The 17,994-nt window shown below is 35.5% G+C and overlaps 1 protein-coding gene across 1 annotated transcript in view; it reads right to left on the bottom strand.

Annotated features, from left to right (window-relative positions):
- TMEM163 (transmembrane protein 163) overlaps nt 1–17,994 on the bottom strand; it is a 90,537-nt gene that overhangs the window by 27,374 nt on the left and 45,169 nt on the right. The window contains exons 4-5 of the mRNA XM_087711878.1: nt 17,385–17,476; nt 67–163 (exon numbers count right to left, since the gene is read on the bottom strand). Of these exons, the coding sequence (XP_087568004.1) occupies nt 67–163; nt 17,385–17,476 (189 nt within the window). The remainder of the gene's footprint in view (nt 1–66; nt 164–17,384; nt 17,477–17,994) is intronic.

Here is a 17,994-nt window from a genome sequence, read left to right as displayed (position 1 = left end):
GCTGCAAAACAATCTTTCTTAATGAAACATTGAAATTTAGAATTTTTTTTTTAAAAAAGATCTTACCACTTCTGGAAGCAACTTAGTTGCAAGGTCATGGATGGCTTTGATCACTATACATAAAGAGGACAAAAGAAATATCACGCCCAAGATGACACAAGCTCTGTAAAGAAAGAAAGGTTTTTAGGAACTTTTATGCCCTGCTGTTTAAAGTTTAATGAAAACACAATACTAAATAATATGCAGAATGTTTACACAGTAAACATTTTTAAAGAATTAACACTTGTTAACAAATTAACATTTGTTTTTTTTCCTTTTTATTATTTAGTTTTTTCCTTTTTCTTTTTTCTTTCTTTTTTTGTATTTACTAGATTTGTATTATTTGTATTTAAAAAAATATTTTTTAAAAAAACCACTCCACACAACAACATTCAAGAGCAGGATACGGAAACAAAATAATTGTCAGGAATTCTAAAGTATCAAGCAATTGCTCATGTAGTGAGATACCCATATTGATCTTGTAACTTATTCAGGACTTAGGGTAGTCTGAAAATGTAAATTGCATAAATGTGAATAAACCTGGTGTGCAGTATTTGCCTTAGGCCGAGTTTTGTACTGATGCAAGGCAACCCTGTTTTCAGTTGACATGTGAATGGTTAAACTGATTAAAACTTCTCAAGATGGAAGCTGAAGTTCATAACTAACAGATTTTATTAACTAGTTCAAATAGATCCTCAATAAATACAGCTTTTGCCCAGAAAAATGTTTTTATATTTTGGCAATTATTCTAATAAACGATACTGTACATTTGTTCACCTTATAGCAAGCATCTGTTTCTTTTACATATTACATGAAATAAGAAAGCAACATTTTCCATATAACGTTCAGAAATTTGTCACCTACTGCTAAGACAGTTTGAGGCTGTTATAATAGCAATAGCAATAGCAGTAGACTTATATACCGCTTCATAGGCCTTTCAGGCCTCTCTAAGCGGTTTACAGAGAGTCAGCATATTGCCCCCAACAATCTGGGTCCTCATTTTACCCACCTCGGAAGGATGGAAGGCTGAGTCAACCCTGAGCCGGTGAGATTTGAACCGGTGACCTGCTGATCTAGCAGTAGCCTGCAGTGCTGCTTTTAACCACTGCGCCACCTTGGCACAGCAATGTGCTACTATTTTTTAACCTATACACATCAGCCAATCTGCTGGTTTGGAAGCATACGCAAATAAAGACCAGACGCATGAAAGTGACTGCAGAAAAGCTTTTTCTTTAGAAGTGCAGACTTATTTATTTTTCATACAGCCTATTCAGAAATGTCAAAAAATGTTGTATAATGTAATCAGTTTTTCTTCTTTTCAACTTAGTAAAATCCAGAATTTATCTTTTCTTCTCAGTCAGCCACACTTATCCATGTACATGCTATCTACCTCTCTCCCCACTTACTGGATGAGCTTGGTGTCAAATAACAAAAGAAAAGACAGCTGTCCATTTCTGTCCTCAGTCACTGCCAGTCTCTGTTAATGCTTCACCCTTCCCATTTCATGGCCTTATGGAATCCTGCAAGTCCTTTGGATTTGCAATGCGATTAAACCGGTCAGTCCAAGAGGAGATCAACCCTGACTGCTCTTTAGAAGGCCAGATCCTGAAGATGAAACTCAAATACTTTGGCCCCCTAATGAGAAGGAAGGACTCACGGGAGAAGAGATAATGCTGGGAAAGATTGAGGGCAAAAGAAGAAGGGGACGACAGAAAATGAGGTGACTGGATGGAGTCACTAAAGCAGTAGACATGAGCTTAAATGGGCTCCAGAGGATGGTAGAGGACAGGAAGGCCTGGAGGAACATAGTCCATGGAGTCGCAATGGGTTGGACATGACTTCGCAACTAACAACAACAAATGGGCTATTTTGCAGCATGTTAGGATGCAAGTTATTACCAGGTTGAAGAGCAACTGACTGGATATATTATAGATGAGGGACAGTACACCTCTCTTTGTTGATGCCTCACTGTCAGTAGAGCAAGTGGTATGGGAAGGAAAGGTAATGGGGGAATAAAAATGGAAATCTGTTTTAACTTCAACTGTTTTAACTTCAACAGGTTATTTGACACCTGTCCAAGAGGTAGGAGGAGAACCACCGAAAAACAGTGCCTCCCACCCCCACCTCTCGCAACCGTCGCAGAAGGATACCATGGTCGATGGTATCAAAGGCCGCTGAGAGGTCAAGGAGCACTAGGATGGAGGAATGACCTCCATCCCTGGCTCTCCAGAGATGATCGGTCAGTGTGACCAAAGCCGTTTCCGTGCTGTAGCCAGGCCTGAAACCCAACTGAAAGGAGTCTAGATAATCGGCTTCATCCAAGGACTGCCGGAGTTGCGAGGCCACCACTTTCTCAACAACCTTCCCAATGAAGGGGATGTTGGAGACTGGATGGTAGTTGTTCAAACTGGCTGGGTCCAGTGATGGCTTCTTCAGGAGGGGTCTCATCACCGCTACCTTCAATGCCGGTGGGAAGAAACCCTCCCAAAGAGAGGCATTCACCACCGCCTGGATCCAGCCCCGCGTCACCTCCCTGCTGTTCGCGACCAGCCAGAAGGGGCACGGGTCTAGTACACATGTGGAAGCACTCACCGCTCCCATGGCCTTGTCCACTTCATCAGGAGCAAGAGGTTGAAAATCAGTCCAGAGGTATCGTTCAAGACCTTCCCCCGGTACCTTGGCTGGCTCTGCACAATTGGAGTCCAGGTCCATCCGAAGCCAAGCAACTTTGTCCACGAGGAACTGGACATATTCCTCTGCTCTACCTTGTAAGGGGTTCCCCGCAACCCTCGTATTTAAGAGGGAGCGGGTCACCCTAAACAAGGCAGCAGGGCAGGACTCAGCGGACGCAATCAGAGCGGCAATGTGGTTGTTCTTGGCTGTCCGTAATGCCGATAGATATGCTCCGATGCAGGCTTTTAAGAGTGCTCGGTCTGACTCGGATTTACTGGCCCTCCAGCGGCGCTCTAGGCGTCTCTTTTGGCGCTTCATCTCCCGGAGGTCCTCGGTAAACCAAGGAGCCCTCCTGGATCCTGCTGCGGATCGGCCGTAAAGGCGCAATTTGGTGGGGGCTCTCAGACGCTACCGAGTTCCAAGTAGTGACTAAGGTCTCCACCGAACTGCGGGCGAGAGTATCAGGCATAACGCCAAGCGCCGTCTGGAAACCCTGGGGATCCATAAGACGCCTGGGGTGGAACCACCTAATCGGTTCCTCTTCCCTACAGCGGGGGATTGGTCTCCGAAAGTCAAGCCTCAATAGGAAGTGGTCCGACCACAATATATACATACATACATACATACATACATACATACATACATACATACATACATACATTCATTCATTCATTCATTCATTCATTCAATTATATGTGTGTGTATCTGTGTGTCTGAGTGTATGAGAGTGTGTGTGTGTGTGTGTATTAATGTTGCCTATCTGATTATGTCGTGCTATACATTTTTGCTGCTTCAAACAGATGATGCAATAAAGAATTTTCTTTACAAAACTTAATGTGATTGTTTTACGTAATTGAAATCTTCCAGTAATTCATCTATTTCTTCATTTTCTGCATTCCAAATACCCACTACCATCTTTCTTCATGCCTTCTTGCATTTTGCCATAAAATTTCTCAACTGCTTCCATTAAAGCATCTGTTGTTGGCTCATGCATTTGTGTGACACTAAATATTCCTTAGTTGCAGCTTTTCACATTTAATGATCAAGTTGCATATGGCATTGTAACCAAAATCTTCTCTTTCGGTGCCATCTCCATCAGTTACCAGAATTCTTTGCAGTTAATTGTATGATCACCTTCAGATCTATTCATAGAAGTTCACTACTCTTCCTGCATCTCTTCCTCCAGGTTTTATCCCATAACAGAATTACAAACCTCAATAGTTTATATTTAGCTTCCATTTGAGAGAAGATGCCCTGAAGCTAAACCTTTCACAAATCCAGGATGATTGGAAATTGGTCCTCACAACAGTATATTTAACACTTTCACATTGCTTTATATTTCCTTTTTTTTTACCAATTCAGCATCATTACTTCACTGACCAAAGTTGGCACTGAAATAACCTAGCATGACAGACAAAATCAAATCTCTAGCTTGGAATAATAAGAACCAGAAATTTGCTGACTTTACTGGAAAGCCAGGAAAGGCGACTGTAATATCAGCATTGTCAATATGTGAATTCCCATTTGACTTGAGGTGATGGGAAACAGCCCTTTGCATGATATAGACAATTATTCTACAAACATTTATTCAATTGGCTATGAATTACTTTTATCCTGAAATATCTGTACCCTTATTTTCAAACAATTGCCTGCCCTAGGTCATCCATACCTAAGCAGCAATTTTAACACAGCCTTTCAAAATCTCAGCCTTACAGATTCACTAGTGTTTAATGTATATTGCATTAAATCAGTGTGAAATCTTTGATCCATCACCTAGAGATGTTTAGAAACTCAAGACTTTCTGCATAAAACTTAAGTCTGTATACATTTTTAAATAAAAAGCAGGTGTTATTTGGAAGCTTCTTTAAAAAGCCAACTACCACTGGGTAGGAGAGAAAGCATAATGGTAGACCTTTTAAAAATATTCATCTGAGAAATTAATGTTGCTGAATTAGAAATCCCAGCAAGTCAACTTCAGGGAGTGGTGGGAGTTGTGATTCAAATATATCTGAAGGGCCATATTTGATTTTAGCAGGAAAACAGGTAATGTAAACTGATTCTGAAACTAATCAAGGAGAGAAACAACCTGGAATCAAGGAGAAACTTCCTAAGAGTGAGAAAAATTAACCAGTGGAACAGCTTGCCTCCAGAAATTGTGGGTGCTGCTTCATCCCTGGAGGTTTTTAAGAAAAGACAGCCACCTGTCTGAAATGGTATAGGATCTCCTGCTTGGGCAGGGGGCTAGACTAGAAGACCTCCAAGATTCCTTTCCAGCTCAATTCCAATGGATTGATTCTCAGAGAATCAATCTACTCAAAGAAAAAAAAATACAGATAAGAAAAACACTAAGGTTTAGATAGACCACATATGTTCCTTTAGCCATGAAATTCTTAATTCACCTTCTTATTTTTAGTTCCAGATAGTAATATAAGAAAATAATAGATATAAACAGCTATATTTTAAATTGTACATCAATTAATCATATGTAAGGTATGTCATCCTTGGTATAAAAAAAGAACTGTTTGTATTTTAGTAACAAAACATAATTTGCTGTCATAATATATTTCTCAGCTTTACTTTTATGTAAAAGATCAATTTAAAAATTGAATAGTAGCAGTATTTCCCCCCCCCCCAATATTGACTCTGCTCATGCAATACTTATGAATTGGTGATAATTCACCACAGAAGAAAGTCTTCATAAATAAATACAGTCTTCCCACTGCAGACAATCTGTATTCAGAAATTATTTCCTCAATGGTATCAACCTATACAATTTATAAGGAATGTGTTTCTCACAGCTTCTTAACTGTTGACAAGAACAAATGAAGGTTTAGCTTGACCTGGAATATTACTTAGCCATTTTAAACAATGTGAACTTGATTCTCTATTGAGATTATCCAAGGCCATTCTCAATTACATTTTTTTTAAAAAAAATGAGTTTTGTTTCCAATGGACACACAAGGCAATTCCTTATGAAATATTTCTCATAATCACATTTTAATTATTAGTTGACTGCCAAATTTAGGTAACATAAACTTGATGGAATCAGGAGCCTCAGTATTATTGCCTCTTTGACTTATAATTTTTGCCTGAGGGAACAAACATCTAACATAGCAGTAAAAGCAAAACAATGTGTTTAACCCTCTAAGGAGTTCAATGATATCAGAGTTGATCAAGAAAGGGATCTTGATTTCATGTTAAATAACTCAATTCAAATATAATCCCACTGTGACAGTTGTGTAAAAACAAATGGTAAGAAAAATTGTCAGTATCGCAATAAAATTATAATACAGCTGTAGTTCGTGTTCTGACCATCACACTTCAAAATTATATTATCAAAATGAAATCAATGCAGAAAATGGAAAAAGAATTGGCTTTTTTCTTTAAAGAAAATAGAAAGGAAGATACATCGATGCAGAACCTTTGGGATACAATGAAGGCTTATACTAGAGGCTTGATAATAGATTATATAAGAAAGAGAAATATAAAGAAAAGACAATTTCTTAAAGGCTTAGAGAATGATTACAAGGCCCTTGAAAAAGAGTTACAGAATTTGCCACAAAGAAAGAATATCAAAATAAAAATGGACATAAATAAACATAAAATGGACTTACTAGAAAAAGAGGAACCAGCACAAAAAATCAGAGGAGCCAAACAGAACTATTTTGAAAATGCTAATAAACCAGGTAGATGGTTGCCGTATAAATTGAAAAAAGAAAGAGAATAAAAGAAAATATTGCAATTAAAAAACAATCAAGGGCAAATTTGCTATGGAATGGTAGAGAAGAAGAAAATTATACAAGATTACTATGGTAAGCTGTATGAACAAGAGAATTTAGAAGAGGGAAGAGTTAAACAATACTTACAAAAAACCAATCTTCCCCAGGTATCTAAAGAAATGGAAACAATACTAGAAAGTAGAATAACTATGATGAAATTAACTGAAGCACTTAAAAAACAAAATAACGGCAAGGCTCCAGGCCCCGCTGGGCTACCTGCAGAATTCTACAAGACTTTTCAAGACTTGTTGTCCATCCCACTACTGGAAGTTATGAACGAGGCAATGTCAGAGAGTAGGATACCCAAATCATGGTCAGAGGCATATATTACGCTCCTACCCAAAGAGGAGGCTGATTTATCACACATTAAAAACTATAGACGCATCTCCTTGCTGAATTCAGACTATAAGTTATTTGCTTCGATACTAGCAGAAAGACTTAAACAATATTTAAATGATTTTATTCACCCTGACCAAAATGGGTTCTTACCAAAAAGACAAATTAAAGATAATATGAGAATAATTTTGAATACATTGGAGTATTATGAGGCATACCCTGAAAAACAAATAGCTTTGATTTTCTTAGATGCCCAGAAAGTATTTGACAACATGAATTGGCGATTTATGTTCTCACAATTGGAACAGATGAATTTTGGTAAGAATTTCACACAAGCCATTCAAACCATATACCATAAACAAACAGCAAACATAATGATAAATGGAGAATTGACAGACTCCATTGAAATAAAAAAAGGTACAAGACAGGGTTGCCCATTATCACCTTTACTCTTTGTCTTAACATTAGAAGTATTAAATAGAAAGATCAGAGAAGAAAAAGAAATAAAAAGAATGAAGATCAAAAAAGAAGAATATAAACAAGCATTTGCAGATGACTTGGTTTTTATTCTCGAGGATCCACTTGAAATGGCACCTAAATTGATTGAGAGAATAGAGGAATATGGGAATGTAGCTGGTTTGAAAATAAAGACAAAACGAAAATTTTGACAAAGAATATAACACTGAGACAAAAAGAAGAATTGGCTGAAGCACTGGCGATCCAAGTTACAAACAAGATTCAATATTTAGGGATATATTTAACTGCAAGATGTAGTACTCTTAAAGAGAATAACTATTATAAACTGAAGCAACAGATTGCGTCTGATTTAATGAAATGGGGAAATTTACAACTATCAATGATAGGGAGAATTTCTACAATCAAAATGAACATTTTACCTAGAATTTTACATCTGTTCCAGACAATTCCAATTAGACTAGAGATTTTTTTTTTATGAATTAAACAAAATAGTATTGAAGTTCATTTGGCATGGGGGGAAAGCAAGAATAAAATTAAAGTCATTACAGGATGCTAGATCAAGAGGACGCATGAGCCTACCCAATTGGGAATTATATCACCAGGCAACTAGCTTGATGTGGGTTAAGGAGTGGATAACACTAAGGAATTCTAGATTATTGACTCTAGAAGGACATGACTTATTGTTGGGATGGCATGCTTTTTATGGTATAAAAGTACTAAAACACAGGGTTATTTCAGAAGACATTATTTAAGGGAAGCTTTGTTATTGAATTGGGAGAAGATTAAAAAACAATATTATTTAAAAATACCAGTCTGGCTATCAACTATTGAAGCTTTTTCATATCAAATAATATACAAGAAGGAACAAACAGTTAGATATGGTGAAATTTTGAATGCAGAGGGTAAGCTCAAATCTATGCAAGAGCTGAAACAGGAAGGAATAGAAATGAATTGGTTTTCATATGTGCAAATACAATCTAGATATGACAAAGACTGCAAAATGGAAGGTTTTTATGATTAAAAAAACTGAGATGAAATTTTGACAGGTACTGATGAAAAAGTAATTAAAAACTATATGGACATTTACTAGAGGTTAAGTTAAAAGAAGAACAAGTTAAAGAACCTATGATATCTTGGGGGGGGGGAATTATGAACATGGGATTGAACTAGAGAACTAGAGAAATGGGAGAAATTATGGTCCCAAAATTATAAAATGACAATGTCAACAGCTTATAAGGAAAATTTGTATAAGATGTTCTACAGGTGGCACCTATCCCCAACGGGAATAACAAGAATGTCGAAAAACAAATCGGAAAAATGTTGGAAATGTCATCAGACACCGGGATCATACTACCACATGTGATGGACTTGCACAGAAGCTAAAAGGTATTGGACTAAAATTTACACGTGGTTGGAAAAAATGACACAGAAACGCATAGACTTTAAATCAGAGACTCTTTTATTGGGTATTATACCAGATACATACAATAAAGACTTGAAATACTTGATCGTGAAAAAGAAGGTGGGGCTTAGCAGTGAGAAAACGGAGTTTCAGGCCATTCCTGAAATTCCCCTATTCCGGAAGAAATGGACGGGTCGTTTACGATCCTAGCTGTCCTGGAGAGACAGTGAAGGTTTGGGGAGATCCAGTGACCTCAGAGACGTTCGCAGGTCTCGGGGGGGCTCAGATTTCAACTCCTTTTGCCATCCCTTTCTGGATTCGCTGTATGCTAACCGAAACTGCAGGCAGCCCCTAAGAATGGTAGAAGTGTTCTCAACTGGTAAGCTGATTTTATTACTCAAAGAGAGAGACGGTCCGTACTAAAATTTAAGCTAATTGAAACCAAAGAACAGAAGAATCTAGTGGCAAATTGGTTTTTTTTTAATGGATTTATGGCTGGTGGTTACCCTATTTCTTAAATGTTTTGAATGCTGTTTACGTGGATAAAGGAAAGTTTACTTTACTTCAACACTCCCTCACGGCTCTCCTTAAGTGGGCTGTAAACCAATTTACTATAATTTGGCTTCTTATAACCTGACACTTTTATTGCTTGGCTGTGTTGGTCTAAGATCAGATAAGACTGCATAGCTCCCAGCGTGTCCCTACTTGCAAATTTCATCTGCATCACATCATGGCGTCTATACTTGCTTCAAGTGATTCATTTCAAAAGATTTTTTCCGCTTTTCAGAAGTTGTTTGATATTTATGAAAAATCTGAAAAAAAATCTGAAAAAAACCTGGACTATTTGTTGTTTTTAACATTAAAATATGAAGGAAAGAGTCAGAACGTTGAATGTTTGAGTGCTCCTGAAATCCAAATGAAGAATGTCAGAAAGGAAGTCTCTCAACTTGCTGACACGCCGGGCGTCTGTTCTACTTCGGAGGCAGAAAGAGAAAGAGATGTAACGTTTGAAAGAAGGGGAGCCATACAGAAAATTTATCTCAAAAGACAGATTCCAGGAGGAATGAGAAGCATTAAAGAATCTATACTTTATGAAACATTATTTGCAGAATTTTCGACACCACCCTTGAAAGTCAAAGACAAATTGAGTGGAACAAGCCAAGGACGTTATTACATCAGAGGCACCCTAAGCAAAAAGGTGCGAAGATATTTCTGTTTGGACTTGCTTATAAAAACGTTTGGGGAATTTGTTTTAGGAATGGTAAGAGGACTAAGGAAGTTTTGCTATTGGAGAGACATAGGCTGATAGACTGAAGAATACAATGGAAAATTAGCTAAATCTAATTACTCTTATTTGTAATAGATATAGCTGAATAATAATTGATATTGATAGTAATGTATATAATGTGGAGTTGATATGATAAATAATAATTGGATATGAGAAAGGAAGGTTGGAAATATTTTTGGATTATATATAAAGGGTATTAATCACAATAATTATCACTATTAAAAAACTAAATAAAATATATAGTTAAATGTTAATTAATATGGGGAAAATGTTATGATATATGATATAACTAAATATTATGGATGTTCAGCTAAAATAGGATATGAGGATTTGATGTTAATAGAGGATTTTACAAACAAGTAAATGAAATGTCAGCATGTGTTATGGATTAATTCTTTGGCACAGTTAAGGATGAAGAAGGATGTTTAAATAACTATAGTTAACTAAAAGTGGAGGTATAATGATGTTAATATGGTAAACATATGAGTTAAGATATTTGAATTAATATGAATTAATGGAAGAGATGCACCAAAACATGTTGTAACCAGCTGATATACTTTTTTTTTATAATATATACCTGTGTTTCTTTTTTTCCCCTTTTTTTTTTGTTTTCTGTTTTTTTTTCCCTGCCTTGTCTTTTGTCCTTTTTGTCTTTTTTGTGTTTTTTTTTCTTTTTGATATTTTCTTTTCCCACTGGTGTGGGCATGTATTGTTTAAGATTATTACTTTTACTAATATTTTTAAATAATAATTACAGTCAAATGAAAATGGATATATGACGATGGTGATATGTATGAATATCTGAGTTAAAATGCTTGAGTTAACATGAGTTATGTTTGTTGACTGTGGAGGAGATGTACCAAAGTTTATTTGTGATCAACTGATACACTTTCTATAGATGTAAAGAAAGATGTTGTACTTGTTTCAAATTAAAATTAAAAAAAAAATTTAATAAAAGAAATACTTGATCATAAATATTTTAAAGGCAGCCAGAATTGTATTTGCAAAAAATTAGAAAAATGAGAAAATACCAACGCAGGAAGAAGTTATTCAAAAAACAATGGAATGTGCTGAAATGAGTAAATTGACATTTGAAATCAGAGAACAAGAGGATGAACAATTTTATAAGATTTGGGACTTGTTTTATTAATGGAAACAATTACCATAATCGTGAATTGTAATAATAGAATGTGACAGGAAATATTATAAAGACATGTTACTTTTATATAGATTTTATAGATTTATAACAATGTAATGGAATATTGGTATATATATGAATTGAAGATGTATTTATATACATTTGATAGACATTTTATGATTTTACATATAATTGAAAGTAATGATATACAAATATATGTTGGTGAATCCTTTTTTTATATATAAACTACAAGAAATATTAAGATAGATGATACCATTAAGATATGTTACTATTTAATAGATTTACAATAATGTGACAGATAGTTAGCATATATCTAAATTTAATCCTTAGAATACATGTTCAAGAGGAAGAAATTATAAGAGTAAATTGAATATATGATTTACAATGATAATCAATGTACTAATGTATATTAGGCTGATAACTACTGATTCTATATATAATTAAAAGTGGTGATGCACAAATGTTTGTGACCAAACGACATGCTAAATAGATATGTAACTGATTATATTTTAATGTATATTTTTGTTTGTTTTTAAAATAAAATAAAAACTTTTTAAAAATGAAATCAGTGTATTGGTATATATACAGGTATGGTAGTCCTCGACTTACAACAGTTCATTTAGTGATCATTCAAAGTTACAGACACACTGAAATACTTATGGCCATTTTCCACACTTACAATCTTTGTAGCATCCCCATGATCATGTGTGATCAAAATTCAGATACTTGGTAACTGGTTCATATTTATGACTGTTGCAGTGTCCCAAGGTCATGTGATCATCTTTTGCAACCTTTTGACAAGCAAAATCAATGGGGAAGCCAGATTCCCTTAACAATCGTGTTACTAACTTATCAACTGCAGTGGCTCACTTAATAACTCTGGCAATAAAGGTCATAAAATGGAGCAACACTCACTTAACAAATGTTTCACTTAACCACAGAAATTTGGAGCTCAATTGTGGTTGTAAGTTGAGGACTACCTGTAGTAGATGGAAGAATAGAACTGAAAATTCTACAGTAATGAACAATTATATAGGCTTTACTATCGTTCAATATATATATTCAATATATGTATATTAACAATATATAAATCAAAATATAAAATGTAACTGAAAATAAATGTGATAGGGAAGTGGGGGAGGGAAAGAAAGAAAAGAGAATTCTGGGGTGAAGGGGGGAAAAAGGAAAAAAGCATTAACTTCCAATTCTTTTTAGCACAGTAGAATAAAGGTAATAAAATTATAGCCTCAACTCTTTACTCTTGCATACTTGGCATATACTAGCCATTTCTGTAACAACAAACACAGGCTTTACTATCACCATTTGTTTAGTAACCTTAACAACTCTGCAATTTATATAAGTGTATATTGTGCAACATTTCTCTTTGGTCTACCTAAATAACTATGCATTGCTGATATAATTCAGGTTTTGAAAAACAACACTACCTAATCACCTCCTAATTTTTCAGCAAGTGAAATGTAGTGACAACAATATGTCTAACTGGGGATATAATAAAGCCCTCGGTAATTACTACTCTTGACTCAATCTGTTCTAAGAGCAATAAAGGTGTGGCAACAGAATTAAGGATTAAGAAAAAACCAGTGATGCACGCAAAAAACAATCTATGCAAATGGTTTCACTTGAACGTGACAATACATAGAGATCATGTTGCCTTCGTGTTATCCACTGTATTTTTGCAATATGTGTTTTGCAAGGAATTGAAACCAATTTTAGCAGCTCTCTGCAAACTTAATTAGAACATTCACTGAACTGTGATGACACTACGCTGAATAGAACAAGATCATCAATATCAGTCATATAACTAGCAGGTGGGCTTGTTAGCTTGTGGTTATCTTACAGTCTGACAGAGCTGTCAGAAATTCAAATCTTGTTATATTTATTTAATATAAGAAGTTTTTAAAAAGAAAAGGGAAACCAGTTATTTAATTTTGATTAAATGAACTAAAAATAGTGCATTTTACATTCCAAATGACATCAATAGAACTTCAAAAATCTTCATCCTTTTGCATAGAGTATGCTTGTACATTTCTAAATTCATTAGGAAACAGTGACCATAGTGTTTTTAGGCATAACTGTATACTTTTGTCAGAAATTCTCCACCTATGCACATAATTTCAGATATACAGATAAGATCTGACCCATAGGATATTTTGACAAGGTTTGAAATGCATAACAAAATCTTATTGATTGCTGTTGTGCTTTTTTAATTTGGGGAATAGCTATTTCTGCTGGGCTAATTAAGGCATAAATTAGCTATAGTAAAGCCTGTGTATATTAGGTGATAGGTCTCAGAACAAGGATAATTAGCTCAACAAAGATCCACATAGTATTCAAGTAGGAAATTTAATAGGTATTAAAGTTCAATAAAGATTGACAATTTCCTTTACATATAAATAGCAGGAGGGAAGTAGTCATACACATTTACAAAAGACAACTGAATTGAATTGAATTGAATTTATTATATTTCTATGCCGCCCTTTTCCCAGAAGGGACTCAGGGCGGCTCACAACCCAAGTCAGGGGCGGGGGGATAGGGGATACAAATAGGGGGGGAAAAGACATGGACAAACAATACCACAATTTAAAAACAACTCAACAGGCACACCATTCGAGCGGGGACAGGAACTCATCAGCCCCAGGCCTGTCGGAACAGCCAGGTTTTAAGGGCTTTGCGGAAAGCCTGGAGGGTGGTGAGGGTCTGAATCTCCACGGGGAGCTCGTTCCAGAGGGCCGGAGCAGCCACAGAGAAGGCCTTCCTCCGGGTGGTCGCCAGACGGCATTGGCCAGTGGATGGAATTCAGAGGAGGCCTAATCTGTGGGATCTAATCGGTCTATTGGAGGAAGCTAGAACACACACACAGGCTTAACATATAGACTAGCATGCTTATTCTACTTATTCTAACTTAAGGAAAGAAAATGTGGAGAGAAAAGAAACAGCATTGAAAGAATACAAGGAAAAGGATGGTTATATAGAGCATCTAGAAAATATAAATTAATAAGGGAAGAACAAGTAAAGTAACTGCTAAGCAGAATTATCAGTTCCAGACTGGATAGTTTGAGGACAGTTGATGTCTCCGTCTACATAGGTTAGACTTTGCAATCTATAAAATAGAGCCAATATATGCAAGATCAAATGCCTCTTATGTTTGTGGTACCCACAACATCTTCTGGACACAGAGTCTGCCTGAAATGAAGAGAAGACTAAACAGAGGCTAAATTCATTATTAGGGTAATTGGGCACCCAAGCCTACTCAACAATAATACTAGTTAACATTGCTTTTTATACCAATTTACTCATCATAGGTTCTTTCACCACTGAAATAAGTAACTAATCAGCAAGAGAAATGTACTTGCTTCCTTGACTCTGACATTCTCAATATATTTGTACTTAAACTATAATATTCCTCAGGCAGCATAGCCTTTGTGGAGGAACCTGGAAGAAGATATCTAGATGTTGTCCAGGCGGGGTCTATATGCTGTATCTCAGGAACTTCATGAAATAGGGATAAGAATGATTAGGAATAGAGGTAGTCCTTGACTTACCATCATTCATTTAGTGACCATTCAAACTTACAACCACATTGAAAAAAGGAACATATGATTGTTTCTCACATTTATGACCATTGCAGGGCCATTGCTTATGCGAACAAAATTCAGACAGTTGGCAACTGGCATTTATTTATGACTGTTGCAATGTCCCGGGATCATGTGATCACCTTTTGTGACCTTCTGACAAGCAAAGTCAAAGCAGAAGCCAGATTCACTTGACAATCATATTACTAACTTTACAACTGCAGTGACTCACTTAACAACTGTGGCAAGAAAAATGGTAAAACACGGCAAAATTTACTTAACAAATGTGCCACTTAGCAACAACAATTCTGGGCTCAATTGTGATCGTAAGTCGACCGGAACCTGTGCGTCAAACACAGAATCAGGCTGGGGATTCAGCAAGGCAAAAGTCACTTAAAAGCAAATTCTTACGCATCAAAACTATTAAGGAAAGAAGTAGCATTTCTGTTTCTAAGAAGGGAGCTTAGCTGAGAGAATGAAGAGTTCAGAATGATGCAAGGGTCAATAAGGAATAAAAGGAAGATATAATTTTTTACAGCCAGGTCATAATGTTGATGGCCAGGCAGAGCAAACAGAATCGCTCAATATGTTTACAAAGTTATTTATAGGACTCTTGATGCAAGTGACAAGAGCTTTGGCTCTAATACTATAGAGCACTTCATTATATCTGTTTCTGAAATATAAATGACAGCTTTTTATTCTAACATAAACAAACTGTTTTTATAATTCCAAATGCAAAATTTTAAAAGCACTATTCCTGAAATACTACATTAGTATATTTAACATGATAAATTGTATTCATATACATGACTTTAACAGGTTTTTTCGTGGCACGTCTTTTCTGATTTTAGGTAGCCTTTGAGACGGAAATTGATCTCTGAAATGCTGAGTTTGTACAATACAAGAACAAAACAAGAATTTTGAACTTTAGCCTCTTTTGTTTTTAGGTCTTAAAATATACATAAATTATTTATATATTAAAAATATCACAAGGCTTACTACCAATGCAACATTTAACAACAAATTTGCTTTACCTAGCAAATTTAAAATAAAAGTATCATTCACCTACCAATTCTATAATACAAACTGAGAAACATACAAGAAAATATCAAAGCACTATGATCAGAATTATTCATGCTTATCCTAGTGATTCATGTTTATTCTAATTTACAATATATTTACTTAGCTATTGAATATGAAACAGTGAAGCGCAATGTGATTATATCTATCTAATGATTCCAAGTAATTTCACAGAACATTATTTACTTCGTATTTTTTTTCTGTCCTAAATGTTGCAGTAGGTTTGCAGTGGCAAAATGAATTACAGCTAAATCCTTTTTTCCTATCCAGAGGGCCTTGTTTCTGTTATTTTCAAAATAATGAGCAATACAAATGGTAAATATATACTGCATAATTGTTTAGTCATGCTTGACTTCTAATACCACTTTTCTGATCAAACTTACTCAACTATAGGCTAGGAAGTCAAGATCAGTACTCGTACCCTGATATCCTACAACTAGACTAGGTGAAATTATGATAAATAAAATCATGGCATATTACATATAGTACTCAGTTCTTTCCCCCATTTTTATTGAGGTTACAAGGTTCTTCAAATGATACCCCATAGAATTCATTTGCTCATGCCAGTTTCTAAGATTTGCTAGACAGGTATACATGAGAGTTTTAACAATTATTTTAACCTCTGATCTTTTCTTACTGGTACTTTCCCTCTATAAGTAACTTCCTACGGTACTGTTTCATTACATAAAACATGGAAGTGTTTGTTTTTCTTGCATACATGCGCAAAATCACATTCAGAAGCAGGCATGTTTTCTACATCTCCTATATTCCCAACATTCACAGTTGCACTCGGTTTACTTTTCTTTCCAATCACTCCCTCTTGTAGAGAACTCTCGTTTTATTCGTAATGAATAAAAAAGTCACTAAGAGGATAAAATCTGTGTCTTTCCTGCCCCAAACAAATAATCTGATTAGCATGAGGTGACACCCTAACCAATTGCAACCTCAGCAGGATGAATGGATAGAAACCATGAATTTTCTATATAGCTACATACCTGGTAACTATACACCTAAAACAAGTAACTACCTTCACCCATTTTTTGTAGAGAAACACTAAAAGTCAAATAGCAGTTTGCTGAAAGGTTTATTAAAGGAAAACGGTCCACAGGGAAAAGAAAGCACCAGCTTTTGAAGATGATTACCATTATACTTTGAATCTAATATGATAGATTACATTCTGTCAGTGGAATAAGATAAAATCAAAATAATGAGTTACTGCTGCACCTTTACACAAATTATGCTTTGATAGACTGCCTGCTTTGAGATCACCCACTGTGCAACTTAATGCAGCAGGACAGCCTGTTCAATGTGAATTTCAAGCTGCAGGTACCAATGTATGCATCCTCCACTGAAGGATGGATCCAAGGTTTTCATCAACCGCTGTTCAAAGGCGCTATATTACATATGGTGCTTTCCTGTGGTGCTGTGAAAAGATTTTTAGTATGGTGCCACGAGGAGGTTTCCAGAAATCATGAGGGCAGAAAAAAATAATTGGCCCAGTGGAAATAAAGTATTAATGAAAGCTTCAGCAGAGATAAAAATAGCTTTAAGTACTCACATATATTCTCTGTGTGCCGAATGAACTGCTGCTGCATTGCTGTAACGCCACAGAACTATCACTGAAGACAACACATCCAAAGTGGCATCAAACTGGAAAAGATAATAAACAATTTAATTGGAGCAACTAAAGCAAAAGATGTTGCAATGAAAGATTGCTAAGGGTGATGCAATGCTATATATATAGATGCAGCATTAATCATTGGAATAAAAAGTAAGGAACATTAAAAATTGACTTTTTATTTTAAAAGAAACAAAAGACAAGGAGTAATAATATTTTAAACCCCATCAATCGTACAGTGTAACCTCTTTTCTGCTGCAAAACACATACATATTTAAAAACAAGACTCTTCTATAAGGGCAGAAAGATCGAACTTAAGGCAAAGTAATGAACCTTACTGTCAAATAATAAAAACTAGAGCACAGGTTGTTACTGAATTTTTTAAATTAGCAAATTATAGCACCAACTTCATATCTGATGGATTCACACAAACAATACTGCCAGAATTATTTGTTTTCTTAGACACCTAAATGACAACAGTCACTAGTTAAAATCCAATCTTACAATCCAATCTTATTAGATACATATGATGATGATCTAAGGAACAAAC

The sequence above is a fragment of the Thamnophis sirtalis genome, unplaced genomic scaffold, assembly GCF_051295495.1.
Source record: "Thamnophis sirtalis isolate CommonGarterSnake01/CBP01778 unplaced genomic scaffold, rThaSir2_p1.2 scaffold_1, whole genome shotgun sequence".
Taxonomy (NCBI): domain Eukaryota; kingdom Metazoa; phylum Chordata; class Lepidosauria; order Squamata; family Natricidae; genus Thamnophis; species Thamnophis sirtalis.
This window is presented reverse-complemented; position numbering and strand designations above follow the sequence as displayed.